General features: G+C 40.6%; 1 protein-coding gene across 2 annotated transcripts in view; it reads left to right on the plus strand.

The window, feature by feature from the left end:
- DYM (dymeclin) overlaps positions 1 to 20,761 on the plus strand; it is a 332,893-nt gene that overhangs the window by 263,029 nt on the left and 49,103 nt on the right. For both annotated transcript variants that reach the window (XM_054032077.1, XM_054032078.1), the window contains one exon: positions 17,916 to 18,098. In XM_054032077.1, the coding sequence (XP_053888052.1) occupies positions 17,916 to 18,098 (183 nt within the window). The remainder of the gene's footprint in view (positions 1 to 17,915; positions 18,099 to 20,761) is intronic.

The raw sequence follows: 20,761 nt of genomic DNA on the forward strand, positions 1-20,761 counted from the left end.
ATACCCATTGGGCCAGAGCTAATGTTGTGATTTCAACCTTTAATTTCTCATTTTCTGGCCTTTGAGTGTTTTATCATGCAACTTAAATGTTTCCTCAACTTCATTTTTTTGCGTGTAATTATAAATAACTATTCATTGTCTCATTAATTCTTAGGTTGCCTGAGACTTCATAAAAGCACAAATATCGTTTTCTAAAGCTAAAAAAAATAAAAGGAGAAAGGATTTCAAAAGATGATTGGCCTGATTCTCACTTTTTTACACTGGTTTTATGCTGTGAAACTTCAGGTATAAAACCAATGGAACAAAGTGGAGACTCAGGTCCAAGATCTTTTAAAACATGCATAAAGAGAATAGACTTTATTTTACCTCAAGTAATTTAATACTGTCATATTCTTCTCCCCTGAACCTTTGGGAGTTGTATGTGATTGACCGACTTCTGGTAATGCTACTACAAAAACAGAGTCGAGGCAAATAAGATTTTTATTACCCTTCAGATATGTTACTGGAATGTAGTGGAGCTTTTCCAGAATTGCTGCTGTTCATATTTAGACTGGAGCTGAAGCTCAGAGAGCTGTAGACTTCTATTGAAGTCTATGACATCTATTTCAAAGACACCCTGTTTTACTGCATTTCTTTGATTGATGCAAATCTGGGATAGAGTGTACAGAATCTGTTCCACATGAGCACGTCAGTGTATGTTAACCCACACATCAGAACTTAGAGAATCTCTTCTTTGCTCTCAAAAAAAAGTAAATCTCCCTCTCTCCTACAGAACTGGATACAAATTAAAGTCTTTCCAGTTATATTTCCAAACCTTCATTACAATAGCAATTATTTTCTGCATTATAGGTAAACACCAAAGTTTAAATTGCAGTTGCGTAGGGCGTGGTTGGAGTTGCTCACCAGCAACCTACCTCCACCCTGTAAAAAAAAATATTTTTTTTTCATAAAATCACCCACTGTTGCCAGCACTTGCCTGAAGAAAAACAAAAACTATTGACTAAGTAATTGTGAGTTTTCCCATTCCCACACTGTTCTTTCAACTTGCTGTGTATCAAAACCATGGAGAGACTCACCTTACATTGCCCTGGGAAAAAGTGTAATTGAATTTTCCTGAAATATAAAGTCCAGTTTTTCATCATAAAGTTATCATCTCACTTTGCTCTTGACTCCTATTATCTGTTAATTAAGGTTAATAAGAAAACTTAGCCTTAAGTTGTTGCTCTTAATTTGTAGGCAAATAATTATCACTGCTGATTGGGTTTCTGTTTAAGGCAATTAAATGATGCCAGTAAGGATGTCCAGTATATATGGTCTACCTCTCTCATACAAACACCATTCTGCTACCCTACCTATATTTTTCCCCCAATATTTAATTAAAATTCTCTTCATTTAAATAAAATTATTGTCATATCAATTAAGTGCAACAAAATATCTTAGAATACTTAGTACTGCTTAGAATAAGTTTCATACTCAAAATAGATGATTCTTCAGAAATATTCTAAGATATTTTGTTGCACTTAAGTGATATGACAATAACTTTATTTAAATGAAGAGAATTTTAATTAAATATTGGGGGGGGGAATGTCAGTTAAGACTATATAGTGCAGAATCAATATAAATATCTCATTTTTTCATCCTGGCAAATAGGGATATAATGGAACTGACATTTGAAAGCTGTTCTTATATCCTGCCTTTTGGAATCATATTGTGAAAAGTCCATTTTTCAGTATCATTTAATAATGCTGTCTGATGTGTGCTCCCAGAGCATTAGGCAGGAAGTTGAGTAGCGTCATCAGCTCCTGTGTTTATCAGAAATCATGCAGTGCTCTTATCCAGTGTCTAGGGGAATGCACTATGGAAGAAAAAAAAAAAAAAAGGAATGTAGTAAAAGACAACATTTAATCTAAAAGTTGCCCTGCTCATTTGGCTTGCCTGCTATCAGCTCTCAAAAGTCTGTCTCCTGTCTCCTTCCTGTTTGCACTTTCCTTAATCTGTGAAGAGGTTCTTGAAATTTCTTTTTGTTGTTGTTTATGTTGTTTATGTTGCTTTTATTTTTTTATATAAATAAAAACCGGTCTCTGCCTTGATAGATTAGTGGATGATGATGAAAATTGTAATTAGCAGTAGGCCCATTTTAAAGAGGAAATAAGATATAGAAATAAAACCACTTTGGTGATTCTTTTAAAACGCTTTACCTATATGCACTTTGGGCTGCAAACCACTTCAAAGGCCAATATTGCCGTTTTGCTTCACAATACAGTATGTTTCTAACATCTGTGTCTGTCCAACTGTATTTTCTAAATATTTAATAACACTTAACATATTAAGAGAGGTGCAGCGTGAATGCCAATAGCTCTCACGAAGTGTTGCACTGCTGAATTAACTTTCTGACCATGTTGTGGTTCCTCAGTTTATTAGAAGAAATAAAAGCACCTCTCATGATTTAGCTTCAGTTGCAGGGTAAAATGATGGCTGTAAAGTAGCATGTTCTTGCTCTTACAGTCTGGGAGTCTTGTACCATAATTCCTATCAAGTGCTTATTATGTGGACCTGTACTCCTTGTAGTGCATTGCTAATATTTACAGAAACTGCACCTTCATTCAAAAGCTTCCTTGTGTATCCACCGCACCTCCCATGTGAAATGCAACTGGCTAAATTATAGTTCTGTTTTCAAACTTCTTTAATATTTTCAGGAGGCCTTTTATCAGAAGTTAATTGTGACGGGTTCAGTCACAGAGATCCCCTTGGGACAGTCACCTGATGTGCTGAAATTACCTCTGAGCCCGTTTTCCCTGCCAGCTTGGGACTTCCAGAACCCTGTTTTGCTGAGCCAGACACACTAGCCTGCTGCAAACACAGATCCAGGGTCTGGTCCACACCCCCAAAGCTGCAGATTTAACTTAAAACAACTCAGCAGGTTACTTGTCTCCAGTACCCAGACACCCAGCTCTCAATGGGATCCAAACCCCAAATAAATCCGTTTTACTCTGTATAAAGCTTATACAGGGTAAATTAATGAATTGTCCGCCCTCTATAACACTGATAGAGAGATATGCACAGCTGTTTGCTCCCCCGGGCATTAATCACTTACTCTGGGTTTATTAATAAACAAAAGTGATTTTATTAAGTATAAAAAGTAGAATTTAAGTGGTTTCAAGTAATAACAGACAGAACAAAGTGACAAAGGAAAATAAGACAAAACATGCAAGTCTGAGCCTAATACATTAAGAAACTGATTACAGGTAATATCTCACTCTCAAGGATGTTCCAATAAGGTTCTTTCACAGACTAGACTCCTTCCTCATCTGGGCCCAATCCTTTCCCCTGGTCCAGTCTTTGTTAGATCCAGCAGACATCGCAGGTGGTAAACAGGGGTTTTCTCATGACTGACTCCCCCCTTTGTCCTGATCCACCGTCTTTTATAGCTTTGGCACAAGGAGGGAATCTTCTGTCTCTCTGGGCCCCACCCTTCCTTCTAAATGGAAAAGTACCAGATTTAAGATGGATTTCATTATCAGGTGACATGGTCACATGTCACTGTAAAGACCCCCTAGTCTTCATTCCCTATGGAAAGAACAGGAGTACTTGTGGCACCTTAGAGACTAACTCTAAGGTGCCACAAGTACTCCTGTTCTTTTTGAGGATACAGACTAACACGGCTGCTACCCTGAAACCATTCCCTATGGACTGGCTCACACGTACACAGGAAGGTTTGCAGATAGATAAACCATTTACAACCAATTGTCCTAGTCAATGGGAGCCATTAAGATTCTAAACCAGCATTAATGGCCCATACTTTGCATAATTACAATAGGACATCAGAGTTATACTTCATATTTCTAGTTTCAGATACAAGAATGATACATGCATACAAATAGGAGCAATATGTTCAATAGGTTATAACCTTTGTTATGATACCTTACAAGAAGGGTGACCAGATGTCCTGATTTTATAGGGACAGTCCCGATTTTTGGGTCTTTTTCTTTTATAGGCTCCTATTACCCCCCACCCCCTGTCCTGATGTTTTACACTTGCTGTCTGGTCACCCTACCTACAAGAAACCTTTTGCATAAAACATATTCCAGTTACATCATATTCACACTTATAAGCATATTTTAATATATCATATGGAGTGCAACATCATAGCAATGTTGCTTTATTCATTTACCCACTACAATGTTGATACATATGTTAAAGTGGTAGAAAAGAGGCTATTGAAAAAGAAGTCCTTAGGGTAGTTTGTGTTATCGGTTAACTTTTAATTTGTGAAATTCTTTTTAGGGAATCAGGATCACAAGCAACTGTAAATTGTACTCAGTCATTTGGACTACAACAAAGAGGTAGTGAAGTCCAGTGGTCAGAGCTCTGGACATGGACTCAGCAAACCTGGGTTCTATTCTCAGCTCTTAGCTAGCAATAAATAAATTACAATGATTTGGACATGTATATGTGCATATTTATTTGGTTTTTCTAAAGCTAATTAAGTATTTTAGGAAAATGTGAGCGGCCACCAGCAAGAGTGGGTGGCTGCATTCTGAGGCCACCCAAAAATTTGTCCTGAGATCCCCGGTTCTAGGCGCAACAACATTTTTATTTGTTTTTCTGGCATCAAAAAAATTTCATAAAGGTTTGAAACTTCTGTTTTGTGAACTCAGTCTGACTTATTTATGCCATGTACAATCACTTCAAAAGTAATTTTCACCCTAAAGACAAAAACACTTAAAGGCTTTTTGGCTGCTGTGTGAAGTCTGAGAACTAATGTCTCTTAGGGTACTGAGACAGCATGCATTACAAGTGACAGAAGCTATCAAGCTACTAGTACTTCATATAAGATATTCTGTTTGCTATTTCTTTTGTTACTTCACGTTATAGAAACAGACAAAAATACTGCATCACAAAATACTTGTTCTTGTCTAACTTATCTACTTATATAGACCCTATTATCCTAATAACGTAGTATTTCAGTCCATTTAGCGATAACTACCTTCCTTCTCACCTTGTATGAGAAATAACTTTGATTAGTCACTGTATAGTATTATGTATGTGTGACTTTCTGAGAGAAAAGCTAAATCAAAGAAATGAGTTTTATTTAGATTAGTCCTGAAAGTGTTGAGGTCCATAGTCGTTCTTACCTCTTGTGGAGAGTACATTCCATAGTCTGTCCAGCTGCTTCTGTGAAACTTCCACCTCCTACACTCATACATTTTCCCCCCAAATTTAAAATGGGCTGATAGTTCAGTTGTGTAGTGGAATGTAGCTGGCATGGAAGGTCAGATAGTATCTGCTACTTAGGCCAATTCAATGAAGGACTGCAAATAGCAGGACAGAGATCTTAAAATTGTACTCTGCAGTCAAGGAGGAGCTAGGCCAGAGAACCTGAAACCTGACTCAGAGGAGTCCAGGATACTAGAAGTTGATAGGTGGTTGTGTTTTTGCTAGCTTCTCAAGTAAGCGTGTTTAGACAGTAGTCCATCAGGTCTCTAACGGTTACATTTCACATCCTAAATGTTTTACTGTAGACATTTTACAGTTGCTAAGCTATGTATGTAGAACTTGAATCTGAAACCATTACATTGTGTAGCACTTGTGTAGTGTCATTTAAGTTATTGGGCTCAACAGTGGCTAGGCAGTTGGTTCTTTCCATGATGTAGTTTACTAATCCATGAAAAGAATCCACATTTATTTATATACCACCAGAAGCTTTATATGTTGATGAATAATAGGAAAGTGGGATCAAACATAGAACAGTTTTCCTGTTGCAAAAGCCTCAGTCAATAAGGATAGAGTATGTTCAGTACAAAGATGGACTAGTGGCTGGACATCATCATTGAGATGCTGACAAGAATGGTGGATTGTAAGAAGCTTTTTAGAGGAGGATGTCAAAAAAGTTTTGATTGCTTGGGAGCAGGGCCGGCTCCAGGCACCAGCCTGCCGGGGAGAGCGGAGCTCCGGCCGGTCGGGGAGAGCGTCCCGCGGCCGGGCTTGGCGCCCTCCCCTGCCGCGCTGGTGGGATGGGGGGCGGCGGGAGGCTTTTTTGCCTGAGGCGGCAAAAAAGCCAGAGCCGGCCCTTCTTGGGAGACTATTTTATCATGAATAAAGAAAGCAATTGTTTAGGACTGTTGACTGGGACTAGTTTTAAAGTGCATGGGTTGAAAAGGAGAAGGCAGAGATGTGTCCAGGCATCAAGTTATGGATTAACTGGAAATTGAAGGGACATATAGCAGTTGATTTAGTAAATTGTATAAAAAGTACAGGTCAATTCATTTGACTTGCAGTGGTGTGCTGTCCTGATGACAGGAGGTATGCACAGGGTTTGCGCAGTATGTACAGCTCAAAGAAGGGATTTGACTATTGTATAGAGAAAAAAAGTTACTCATGTAAGGAATGATGAGATCAAACACACTGATACATTTTTTGAGAAGATAAAGGCTGCCTGCATCGATTAAGATAATCTGTCATTGCTAAAGGTCATCTGCAAGAGACTCCAGTTCTAATTCAGATTTGTTATGATGCACTGGAGGAACTGTATGCCCTTTTGGCATGGACTTCATCTTCCAACATGCATTGTAATTGCAGACTACCTGCTTTACTTGAACGGGAGTTCAACTTGGGTGTCTATAAATCCTCACAGACAATTTTTGATTGAGCATTCTTGTCAGCATCTGTTGCTGTTAAACCCTCTAAAAGGGTTAGCAAAACTAACATAGTTGTTGGGGTCATCACCTTGCCAGTTTTCATTTGGCACATATTTTACCTTGGGTCAGGCTGGTTGCTGGCTGTTTTCTCTGGTACGGAGGAGGTATGTCCTCTCTTCCCTAGTTTCTCCCTTGCTGTTCTGAGTGACAGCTGTAGTTTTAAAAAGCTACTGCCTCCCATCACTGAAAGAGTTCTTCCATATGATGGAGAGTGACAGTATACATTGTTGAAGAATCTAATTTATCATGGTAGGATATAGGCAGGCGTACATTCTGGAGAAGGCCGATGGAGATCACTTCTTAAAAACTGCATTTTTTAATAATAGAATGACAGAAGGTGAATGATAGTGAAAGAGCCATAGTCCCAAGGATATTAAATCTATGTGGCTGATGATTTATTATTATTAACTTTGCTCCCAAAGTGACAACCCCATTTTCAATTCTGAGTAATGCACATAGCACTCTGATTTAGTCGTTTTTTGATGGTATATTTGTTTGTGAGCCATGTCATTTTTCTCTTAACAGTGAAGTCCCCTTCTTTCTCCCCACAACAACTCAGCATTGTGGCTGAAAACTACTCAGGTTTTGAGGCAAGAGAGCCACAAAGTATTATATGTGCCAGTAAATTAGCTACACAAAGATAACAGAGCTGTATCACTAAATGATTGGCTTTGAAGGCCATTTGTGCATTAACTTTAAAAGCAGCTTTCTTGCGCACTTCCTTCTTTCCCCCAACCCCCTACCCCTTTGGCAAAGCCACATAATTTTGTTAAAGGTTTTATTTTCTGCTGAAAATGCAGGAAATTCAGACAACCCTCTTGGAAGCTCCCCAAAGCTAATACAAACAAGATACATATGCTTCTCTTAAAGTAACTAAAAATAAAGTAAATGATTTGAAACCAGTTAACTTTATAAATTCCCCTCCAAAGAGGAAAAGGAAGTTTACATAATGAGAACTGTGATTGTGGATCCTGTTAAATGATGTTTTCAAAGTAAAATTCCCCCAAGTGCCAACTTGTCTATTGGATGTAAAATAGCGCATTGATACCAGAGTTTCTGGTAATTAAATTAGAAGTAGACAAGGAAGAACCAACTGCTAAACATCCGAAAACCTAATAATTAGCATTTATGAAGCTAGCTGCATTAAAATATAGTGGTGAATTAGCCAAGGACATCCATCAAATATCAATCTGGGTTTTCTATGGATAAAGGTGGATCCGAGCTACCAATTATCAAATTTCATATGTTCGAGAATCTCTGGTGAGAGCAGAGTTTGGTTCAGGAAAAGATAGTTAATAGAAAAAACCCCAGAGCTCCTTATAATCCTGGATTTATTTTCAAGAAACAGCTGCCAGCTTGGGGTTAATACAACATACTCCTATACCTTTTGGTATATGTAATAGACATTTCCTTGTACTTTCCATTGTTGGCAATACCCACTTAGAACTGTATCTATATTATAATGGAACTGTTCATGGTATTATGGTTCAGGTTGCAGATTTAAGTTTAATAGGAGTTGTAAATTTTTATTTTGTAAAAATCTCATGTTGTATACAATATTGCACACAGAAAGCAATGTTAAAGGAACATTAAGGTTGCAAAATTGAGCACTAAAAAGTTAGGAAAGTCCAGAAATAAGGTTGCTTAAAACACCCCTGATAATATGAGGGGGTATTATTATTCCAATTTTACAGATGGGGCACTGTGGCATGCAGCAGTTCTCAACCTGGAGTCCGTAGCCCCCGGAGCCCCAGCTCTGAAGCGAGGAGTGGCACAGGGCTGAAGCCAGCGCCCCCCACCCCCACCTTGCTCCAGCCAGGAACAGCACAAGGTTGAAGCTGGTGCCCCGCCTCCCCTCCCCCCAAAGCCAGGAGCAGCGGATGGCTGAAGCTGGGAACTCCAGCCCCTCCCCCCGTCTAAGCTGGGAGCCAGACTGGGACCCCGTCCCTGCCCATACACAGCCCCTAGCTACTCCCTGAACTACCCCCCTGCCTGCACACAGCCACAGCTACACCCTCCCTGCTCCCTGAGCTACCCCCCTGCCCGCACACAGCCCCTAGCTACCTCCTCCCTGCACCCTGAGCTACTCCCCTCACTTCACACAGCCCCTAGCTACTCCCTCCCTGCACCCTGGGCAGTTTTCAAACATTTTGAACTGAGTCCCCCCCCTTTGAGTTATATTTTTGGTTGCGTCCCCGCACAGCCTAGACAGGCTGGGTGGCCTCCTGAGTGAATCAGGGGGTGGAGGTGGCATTCCCTCCCTGGACCCTGCTGTGTGGAGTTGGCTTGAGCCCCGCCAGCCCTTTGCTCCCCCCCTCCCCCCGAAGAAGTAAAACTATGCCTATGCCCAACAGTCCGCCCCCCCCCCCCAGCCCGGAGCCCATGCTCCCCCTTATCCCCCCTCCTAGGTGTTGACTAGGGGAGAACTGAGCACAGAAGAGCACACTCTTCTGTGTGTCCCTGGTCTCGGTTCTGGTGCCACAGTGACCCACTGCACCTGAGAGTTGCAATTGCAGGGAAAGTCACTTTCAGCCCTTAGAGCTCTGAGATGGAGCATTTTTATTCACTCTGTTGGGATGGCACAAGTACAGTCTAGTCAGCACATGGGAGCTGGGAAGGGATGGCGTATGCTCAGTGCAGATGGAAAATTTCAGCCCGAACAGGTAAAGTTTAGCAAAGTTATAAGCAACTGAAAACTGGGTCTTATAATGGAAAGCTTCAGACGACCTTAAGTATAGAAGTTGCTAACTGCACCTCCTATAAGATATCCTTCTTGATTTTGTTCTCTCTGTTTTAGGGCTGTCCATTAATCACAATTAATGCATGCGATTAATGCAAAATAGTTGCAATTAATCTCCGTTTTAATCGCATTGTTAAACAAGAATAAAATACCAATTTAAATTTATTATAAATATTTGTGGATGTTTTTCTACATTTTCAAATATATTGATTTCAGTTACAATACAGAATTCACAGTGCTCACTGTATATTATTTTTATTACAAATATTTGCACTGTAAAAAAGATAAAAGAAATAGTATTTTTCAGTTCACCTCCAACATGTACTGTAGTGCAATCTCTTTATCGTGAAAGTGCAATACATAACGGCACTCAAAATCAAAACAATATAAAACTTTTGAGCCTACAAGTCGAAGCATGAAGGAGCGTAGGAATGTTTAGCATAACTGGAACATAAGTATCTTGCAACACTGGCTACAACAGTGCCATGAGAACCCCTGTTCTCGCTTTCAGGTGACATTGTAAGTAAGAAGCATCTACATCTCAACTATCCACTTCAAAACATTTTTGAGAATTTGGTGGAGGCCCCAAGGTGCCTCCCCCCAGACCTATGTGCTACAACAACCAGTCAATTTGATTTCCACAGTTCATACCAGCCTGCAGATATCATCCAGAACCTGCTTACAACTAGGGTATGTGGCTAGAGCCCTGCAAATCTGTGAATATCCACTTTATATCCACGGACCTTGTTTGCGATCGCGTATTGGATGCGGATACAAGTTTTGTTTCCAAATTCACTACCCTAACCTAGAAGTTCTCCACATGAAAGCATGGTTCCTTAATGGTTTCAAAATGTTGAAATGACCTGTTCAGAAGACGTAAAAGACACACTGTTAAATAGCAGAAAAACAAATGGCAGAGATTCCAGATCTGGTGCGACAGTAGACATGTTATGGCTATATCCTCTCCTTTGCCACTGGTGCTGGACTATGTACTAGAATTTTAAAAACCAGGATTATCCTCAAGTTCAGTGAGAGTACATCTCGCAGCCGTTATGGCTTTTAACATTCATTTATATAGTTCATTCTACATAATATCTATGTAGAAAGTTACAGGTAGAAATCTGAAATATGACATCTAACACTGTTCCCCCTATTCATTGATTATACTTGGAATTAAAATGTGGGGGGAAACCATCCATTAAATACTAAAGTAACCTGAGATCTTATTACTGAGGAGTTACTTCATGTTCTTTAAGCTGTTTGATGCAGACTGTGTGCTTAGCCTTCCACAAGGTCGACGGACATTCAGTATTCACCCATCCTGTAACAAAAAGGTTTTTCAGAGATATTCGAAACCTCTACCCTGAAGTTCGAGATCCACCATTGGACTTTAACCTAGTGCTAAGATGCCTCTCTGGATCCCTTTTGAACCAATGGTGACCTGCTCATTCATGCATCTTTCTATGAAGGCTGCCTTTCTTATGGCCATCATATCCCCTCAAAGAGTGAGGGAAATAGAGGCTCTTATGGCATAACCCCCTTTACAGTTTTCTTCAGAGATGGTCACTTTCAGACTATATTCAAAGTTCCTACCTAAAATACCTTCATCCTTCCACCTGAATCAGCCTATTCGTCTTCCATTGTTCTTCGCCAAACCGCATGGAAATAAAAGGGAGGCAAAGTTCCACACACTAGATGTTAGAAGGGTATGAGCCTTGTATCTCGAAAGGACCAAACCCTTCAGGAAATTACTAAAGCTATTCCTTTCAATTGCGGAGCGATCTAAGGGATCAGCCTTATCTAAATAAAGACTTTCAAAATCTATTTCCAAATGCATTAGCCTTTGTTATCATCAACATAACTTGCAACCCCCACCAGGAACTTGAACACACTCCACACAATCGCTTTCCACGTTTATAGCTTTCTTGAACAATATACCAATTACATTTGGAGAGCGGTGACCTGGGATCCACTCACACATTCATGTAACATTACACAATCACTCTGCATCTGATGCAATACTGGGACTGACTGTTTTATCTCAGTAACGACTCCAACTCCAAATCCACATCTTTCTAACAAGAAGCACTGTTCTACAGTCACCTAAATTGCAGCACCTATTGGGATGTTACTAGAAGAAGCATTTATTTATTTATTTATTTATTTCTCACTCACCCTGTGCAGTAAGTGAGGTTCTGTAAGAGGTGTGTCCCCACGGGTGCTCTACTACCTACCCTCCTTCCTTCTACTTCAGAGTTTCTAGACTCAAGCTCTGCGGTAGAGAAGGAACTGAAGGCGGTTTAGCCACACAGCTCTATATAGCTGCCGAATATGGTGTGAGACGGGGAAAGCACATGTGCAGCTCAAACAGGCATTGCTACTAAAAATCTCTGATCCTAGACTGAGGAACACAGATACCTCTAAAGTGTGGAGCAACCATAGGGGGACACATCTTGAGGAACCTCAGTTACTACACAGGATTAGTAACCTTCTCTTTAGCCTGTACCTCAAGACGAGCCAGCTAGTCAGGTTTGGAAGCACCACCACATTTGAGCGAGAGGGTTTTGTGTGTGGTTGGGAGCTGGGTTAAGGGCAACACCTGAGTAAGAGCCCAAGTTAGCTCAGCAGTGAAGACAAGCCCTGCCTGGCTGCTGAAGGCTAACTGAAGTAAAAATGTAATTGGCAAGTTAGCATAGGCTGAAAATGAACAGAGAATGGTTTCGTTTAGAAATCTAACATTCTTTAAAAGAACACCCTTCTCTCACATTCTGGAGCTTAGCACAAGCTTTATTTTAGCCTGTGAGATGGATTAATCAACTAGTGTCTCTTTGGATAAAGGAATGAACTCTCATAAATGACCGAAATTCTGATCTTACGTGACTAAAATTTCCCATCTAAAGTTAAATTAGCATCATAGGAAAGGAACTAAGAAACAAAGTACCGGTAGTTTATCTCAATTCCTGTTGGATAGATTCTTAGTAGTGGGGGGTGGGGGGAGAGGCAAGCAAGAACAAAAAACCTACAAGGTAGGTCTAGACTGGCAAGGGAGACATCTTTTTCCTCAGAAATTGACTTTGGAATCAGCAAACTTTAGAGGTTGGGAGTTCACTCTCACTCACCATAGAACTTTTTAAGTTTTTTTTTTTAAGTGTTTAGCATAAAATTAAAAAGACGAGCGATTAATAAATATTATGGTCAGAATATTAACATGTAGAAGCCAAAAGTTAGGCACTTAACTAAATGTGAGCAGATTTCCAAATCCATTGAGCTTTGTACCTTCCACTTACTGAAAATCAGTCTACTTTTGTTTAGATGTCTAAACATGGATTTAAGGAGCCTAGCTTTGGATACCCAGTTTTGAATGTTTAGGCAGGTATTAATGGCATTTTAAGCAGTACACTTTTGAACAATTATGCTGCAGCTGCTGTTTTAAGGAACCAGACTTATGGGCCAAATGGCTTTAAACACTCAAGGATTGCATTGAATCCTCTGAAACGCAATGCCTGGAGTGTTGTCCTGCTATTCATGAAATGGATTATGTTAAGAAATAAGGAAATTGGTGATTTAGGATGGATGGAGACTGGACCATCTAGGTTTGTCCACCAGTTTTCTAGTCTTTGCACCCTCATTTGTATCTTTTTCCTCAATGATTATCTAGCTTACTCATATATTTTGTTATCCTCCCATTTCTGTGTCTGTCAGTTGTCTCTGTTTTCATTCTCTTCTCTTTCTGAATCTCGTTTGCCTGTTCTTTTCTCTCACTACACAAGAGGAACAGGCTGCAAAGAGCAGCACCAGGATCAAGGGGACTCCAAAGTTGATCTTTCAGCCACCTTTGCACAGCACCAGCTGAATTGTGCCCCAGGCAGTTTGGCCTTAGCCAGGGATCTAGTTAAAAAGTAAATATTTGCCAGCAAAGTTACCAAAGTTATTTCCTATCCTGAGTAGAAGGGAAAACCTGTGGTACATAAGGTTACCGCTCTGTTGGCAAATGCTAATGGCAACTGTTGTTCCTACTTTTACCCTGCTTTCAGTGACGAATTTCCTGTCACAAGCAATTGCAAAGTGATGCTGTGCACGCTGAGAGTTTCACATCCCATGTCACTGGCAGATTGAGTGATTTCTAGATTTAAAAATAATCAAATCTCTTTTCTGATCTTTTTGTGTGAAAGGCCCTGCATAAATCCAAGATGTCACCAAGCACATTTGGCAATGGTCTAGTTGAGCCCTATGCATCTGAGATGTTTTTGATACTGGTTTCCTAATGAGTAATTAACAGTCAGCAAATGTGTTAACAAACTGAATTATGAAGAACATGCAGAACTTGCACTCAGCCCTTTAGACACTGTGGAAACCTCACTAGTCCAAACTAGTGTCTTGTTTGGATTCACCATTACCACACAACAGCTAGACTGGTCGGCACAAAAATATCTGCGTAATTGTTTTCTTTTTCTTATGGATAGCATCTAATCTACTCAAGAAAAGAGCTCCTAAAATTTTGCTGTTCCTAGCCGTCATGTCAGTTTCTGTGTTTCACTTGTGGTGAAACTGGTCTGAAAGTTATTACACAGGGTGATAAAAACTTTTTTCTTTAACTATGAAATGTTTTTATAACCTCGTTTATATCTTTTCTGACGCCACATCTAGATGCAGAGGTGCCTTAGCTTGATACTAGTGATGCAAAGCAACAAAAGCGCAATATTTTATCAGCTCTGACAGCATGTCTGCATTCTCCCATCCAAATGCTGTCCTTGGCTTTCAACTTGGTTTTTTTCCTGTTTGTAGAAATTTAAGATTTAAAGCTATTCAGAATGCTTTAATCAGAAATTATAGCAGCAAATTTTCATATAGTATGTGTGGAATAATAGGATTATCAACCATTCTTTTCTTTAACATTCATTTATATAGCTCATTCTACATAATATCTATGTAGAAAGTTGCAGGTAGAAATCTGAAATATGACATCGAACACTGTTCCCCCTATTTATTAATTATACTTGGAATTAAAATGTGTGGGGAAGTTCCATCCATTAAATTCTAAAGTAACCTGAGACCTTATTACTGACGAGTTATTTCATGTTCTTTTAGCTGTTCGATGCAGACTGTGTGCTTGGCAATGAACAGGTTTGTTTTTCATTAAACATCATGTTGGTAGATACTAATATTTTTCTGTTTAAATTAGCTTTACTTCCCATGTTTTAGGTGAGCATTTTTGGTTTAAAAAAAAATTTACTTGTGGGAATTAGGTATGTGTCTAAGTCGGGTTTCAGGCAGCAGGATATATCTGCTATAGTAAGATCTCCTTTCTTTCCATCCTGAACCCAAGGGTGCTGGTGTTTTGGAGGGGGCATGAGGGTTACAACTCTGCCATAAAATTTGCTTGTGACTCAAAGCTTAGCAAACCAAATCCTTGCCCCGAAAGATTTTTTAATGACTGCTTTGGGACGCTTGATAGTTCATCATTTTGGTAATGGGATACAAGGCTTTTCACCTCTTTGCTAATTAATTCAGTCCAGGTCGGTAGTGATTTAATGTTACCATGCAATAGCCATTTAGTGATTTTTACCTTCTTAAAGTCTTAGACAATTGGAGTCTTACTATCAGCTTTAAACCGTTTGCTTTAGGAATTTATGTGGCCTCTATTACTGTAGTATCAGAGTGCCTCATGATCTTTATTGTATTTATCCTCACAACACCACGATGGGGTAGGGAAGTGCTGTTATCCCCATTTTGCAGATGGGAACTTGGGCACAGAGAGGTTAAGTGACTTGTCCAGGGTCAAACAGGGATCTGTGGTGGGACAGGGAATTGAACTCATATATCCCAAGTCCCAGGCTAGTGTCCTAACTGCTGGATTATCCTTCCTCTTCTCCCCACTTCAGTAGGAGTGGAGTTAAACAAGCAAGGAGAGCTTTTGAAAATCCTATTGTAATAATTCGATTTATCCTCCCATAATTCAAAAAATGTTGAGACAAATTCAAACCAAATTAAGCAGGCACAACTCAGCTGATGTCACGGGAGATGCACCTTGCTTAGCCAGGTCTGAATTTTTCACTAGAACTCAGCTGAAGTAATTACTCCATGTTTTCACTAAAATGCACTTAGTTACTCAAAGCCTGGTATTGGGACTATTACAGAGGGAGCACATCATGTCCTGAACGCCAGGACTGCTTTCTATCATACAACACTATGATCTCTTTGGCTGATTAAACAGCCATAGTGATCATCTCTGCGGTGAGTTTCTGCCTGTATTGGCCACCGTACAAAGGGCCTTCAAGATGGGTGACACCAATGCAGTAAAAAAATGGGATAGCCTCAGGACTGGAACGAGGACCATAACCCCCCTTCAAAAGAAACCTCTTGCATTAAAATAAAAAAGTCAAAACAGTTGGCATGCTGAGGATTAAAAATGAATTTGAACATGTGCACAGTACAATGTTATTCCAACAAGCATTTCATAAGGACTTCATAATTTAGACCTGCTTTGTATACATGAGAGACAAACGGACATGAAAGTCTTATCTGATCTACATTGCTTACTTCACTGCAGAATAAAGTGGGGGCGGGGACATTGTTGCACAGGGAACTTGAAGCTGTGGAGGAGATGAAGGTGGGGGAAAAGAGATAGACATATCTTCATTTCCAATATAGAGAAGCTGCAGGGAGACTGACTTCTCTCCACCGTCGATAGGAAATAGCTGTAGTAGGATGGAAGCAGGGTCGTCCTTACCCATACATAACGTACGCAGCTGCGTAGGGCACCAGGGAATTTGGGGCACCACATTTCCTGGTGCCATGCGCAGCTGTGTGCTACTCCAGCCCCTGCTCCGCCTCTTCCTCATGGCCCCCACCCTAGCCCCGCCTCTTCCCACCCCTGCTCTGCCCCAGCCCCGCCCCCACTCTCCGGAGGACTGCTGCAGGGAATGGGCCTGTACTCACCTCATGGTAAGTGGAGCAACCTGGCCCCAGCCTGCTCCAATCCCCTGGCTCCCAGCCGCGCCGCTGGCGAGTGCTGGGGGGCGGTTCCCCTTCTTCCCCCCAGCCCACTCCCCGCGGAGGCCTAGGGCCAGCCCTGTGCCCCTCCTTCCCCCCGGAGGCCTGGGGCCCCACACAGCCCCCCCATGGGGGGGGGCTGCATACGGCACCAAAATGACTAGGGAGAGCCATGGATGGAAGTCATTAATTCCTTTTCCTCTCCTTGTCTTCCCCCAAGTGGAATAGTGGCAACTTTTCTTATCCTCCTCAGCCTTGGCAAAGGAGGCAGTGTTAACAGATATGTGATAATCGCTGCAATTTGATGGGATTTTAAAAAGTGGTATTGCTTTATACTGGAAAGAAACTTTACTATTTGCAGATTGAAAGTCCAGTAAAATGCATTGGAATGATTTTCACTCCCCACACTGTCAGCAGAGTTCAGTTATGAAATAGGGAAGTGCTATTGGGTAGTTAATGGCTTTTTCTGAAATGTAGAAGGCAAAACCAATGCTAGGCTCATGAGCTAATATTCTCAATCTTGTGTTCAGGATAATAAGAAAGACTGAAACCATCTTGGGTGATTTTGCTCTCCCTTATCAGGTCTCTAAAGTGTCTTGATCAACAGTGTCAAATGCTGCTGAGAGGTTGAACAATATGAGCAGGGAGGTTTGTCCATTGTCCACAACCAAGAGAGGGCTATTCTCCAATGTAAAGACTGTCTGTATGCCATATCCTGGTGTGAAGGCCCAGTGAGAGGGATCCAGGATGTTGTCAGGTGGGGTTGGAGATGGAATTGTGCTAGCTTCTCTGTGATCTTGCTTAGAATGGAAGGTTGGATTATGGGTGGTCATTGTCTAGATTGGTTGTCAAATACATGAAGTGCAATTGATCTAAAGTATGGTGACCTAGTGCACTACCAGTAGGGGACCATCAGTGATCCAACTTCAGTAACCTAGAGTGCCAAAATAATGTGCAACAGAAAAGTTTGGAGGAGGAATGTGTTTTGATCCAGATTGTCTTCCTACTTTTTGTTTCTTTCTCTTTTTCCCTGCCATCTTTTGATTTTCTTCTTGCTGACTTTTTCTGGCTCTCTGTTTACTCTTTCTCCTTTTTGTTTTCCACAATGAATGCTGAACAGAAATAAAATGCAGTGCACCTATACTGAGCTGCATTTACCTGCAGCATCTGCTAGGAGTGGAAATTGACTAAAATCACACAACTTCAATGAATTTAACTGGCTGCAGTTACTGTGATTAAAATTCTTTGGGGCGGGAGCATTCTGCAAAGTGGACACTAGAGTCCATTGACCTCGAAGGTAAAAGTTTGGATGTTAAAGGAGAAAACATAGCTATGTTACCAGACAAGCAAGGATGCAAGACTTGTTCACTATTGATGAGACATCAGCCAGCTAACAGCTACATTAGTAATAATACCTGAGTACTATCATTTCTGCCTAATATATAGTGGAAGGGGCATGCTAACCTTTTGTTTGTTTCTTAAAGGCACAAGACCTGAATGTGATTGAAGAAGTGATCAGAATGATGTTAGAGATTATCAATTCCTGCTTGACAAATTCTCTCCATCACAACCCCAATTTGGTGTATGCACTGCTTTACAAGCGGGATCTGTTTGAGCAGTTTCGAACTCACCCTTCCTTCCAGGACATAATGCAAAATATAGACCTGGTAAGTAATATTTATTAATCAGTTGCAAGCAGTAAAACAAGCCTCTTAAATACATTGTTAGCTGAATATGCTTTTGAGAGAAGTGATGATTTTTTTCACATTTATATGTCCCTTTCTTTTGCTAGATATTTTTAGACTCTATTAAAAATATTGAGCTTCCAAATCATGATTATAGCTAAGAGAGGGGTGGAACTTGGGTTGTTCTCAACTCTTCTCCCTTCCTTCAGTCTCTGGGACTCCACCACGAACCATACTAGATTCCATCCTTACTTGGCAGACACCATGACTTGTGCCATGAGATTTGGGGAGCCCACTGATGAGGATTTCCCCAAGCTACAACAAACAGATCCTCTTCTGGAAGGAACCCCCTCCAAGTAGTTGCCTTTCAATTTTCTAAAGGAGGCCAGTGGCAGCTACTCTTTGCTCCCCCTCTGCAAGGGCACACCACAAGGATCTTCTTCCTTCAGACAAGATTAGGTTCTTTTCCTACAGTAATCTCTCTTAATACTCCAGTGATGGAAGTGGAGGAAAAAACTAGCGTAGGAGAGTTTCTCCTTCAGCTAACTGCAGGCAGGCAGCATGCCCTATCTGAACTTGGGCTGCTTTGACCTACAGAAGAGTCTGGTGAGTAGGAGTTTAGGAAAAACATAAATCAGAATTCTTAGCCCTAATTTCTCTCTAGGGTGAAAGAGCCCCTACTGCCACTCTCAAGTGGAACTGTGCTGGTTATTAGAAAGGATGAATTTCACTTTCTCTGTAGGTTTCAGAGTGGTAGTCTTGTTAGTCTGTATCAACTGTTTGAAATGGACCACCTTGATTGGTCAAGGTGGCTTCACTAGCACTACAAAAATGATTTTTCCTCCCTTCGTATTAACCCCTTTTTGTCACCTGTTGAGAATAGCCCACTTCCACCTTAATTGAATTGGCTCGTTAGCACTTGGTAATGCAACTTCCATCTTTTCATGTGCTGTGTGTTTATACGTCCCTACTGTATGTTCCACTCCATGCATCTGATGAAGTGGGTTTTAGCCCGCAAAAGCTTATGCCCAAATATATTTGTTGGTCTCTAAGGTGCCACAAGGACTCCTCGTTGTTTTTACTTTCTCTGTAGGGAGCCATGTTAGATCCTCATATGTATCTCCAGACATAGCAGGCTGCTGTGATGGGGGATTTGGTAGGAAAAGGGGTTGGTAGTTAAGTATTTTCTAATATGAAATATAATGGTGCCTTTAATATTAATATATTAAGGACCTGGATGATAATACTTGCTAGAAAATAACAAATGTTAAGGTTCAATAGATCAATATTTTGGCCTCAATTCGTTAATATTTATACAGTAATTAAATGCAAATAGTTTTTTTACCATCTCTTCTGGCCATAGTTCAGGCATACTGTCAGCTAGCTACGCTGGTTGAGTGATATACAGATATTTTAATTTAATATCACCAATGGTTTGTTTTCTTCTTTACTAGAGCCAAATTAGCATTAGCAGCCTTATTTAGAAATTTAGATGGTAATTCACCAAATTTCAAATTCATCGCCCTCTTTCAGTTTGTGTAACCAAATGAGTGGGTATAGATTAGCCAAATGGTACAGATTCATACTGGCCCTGATCATAGCAAGGGAGGACAGAGGATTGGTTGATTTAAAATAAACACACACACACACACACACACACACACACACACACACACACACACACACACACACACACACACACACACACACACACACACACACACACACACACACACACACACACACACACACACATTCTGCAAGAGCACTTGGCATTCATAAAAATGAGGCCAGAGCCAGTGGTATAGGAGGCAGCTGCCGTTCAGCCTTCTCTATCCAATCTTTTCCCTGGACCTGCAGCGTTCCACTTTTGTGTCATTGTATCTGCTGCATGCGATGGGGAACACACATGACCCACTGAAGCTTTAACTGTAATTAAGTGCTTTTTTTTCTCAACTGCACCATATCTAAACTTGAGCATAATTGTTATCTTTCTATGGGAAAGTACATGAAAAAAAACCATGAGTGTTTGCATATAAAACAAAACTTGTTTTCATTTTTCCCTTCCGTTTTAAATAAACCTCTTTATAATTACAGATTGCTATGGACCAAAATATTTTCCTTCTCCCACTTCTCTCTTAATTGCGCAATGCTGCTATCCATGCCGGGTGCTCCTTATTAGTTGCTCCTTTGATATTTGAGGTCGCTAATCAGAAGAGATGCACTAAAATTGTTAAAGCAGCTCTTGTTATATGAGACATTACAAATACTGCATTTAAATACCCGTAGTAATTCCAGGAGCTCCCTTTGACTTCAATAGGCATTCTACATGCACAGCATGGATTCCAAGATTAGGCTCCTAATGATCCGGATTTTACTGTAATTTTGTCCTACTCTGAGCAATGGATTCAAGCTGCTGGAGCCTTAAGCTCTACAGCATGTTGTATTTCTTGCTGCAGTGGGTACCTAATTTTTCATGTGATGTTACTAAAAGCTCGTTTGTGAGTCGTCTATTGGTTTACTTTCTTTAAAATACCAGATGAGATTGACACGCTTCTAAAGATCCAGAAGTAAAGCCATTTTCATCCTTATCTGAAGTGGCTGAATTGCTGTTCTTTCTCCTCCACCCACTGTTCTCATTTTGC

Source organism: Malaclemys terrapin, chromosome 6, assembly GCF_027887155.1.
Source record: "Malaclemys terrapin pileata isolate rMalTer1 chromosome 6, rMalTer1.hap1, whole genome shotgun sequence".
NCBI lineage: Eukaryota > Metazoa > Chordata > Testudines > Emydidae > Malaclemys > Malaclemys terrapin.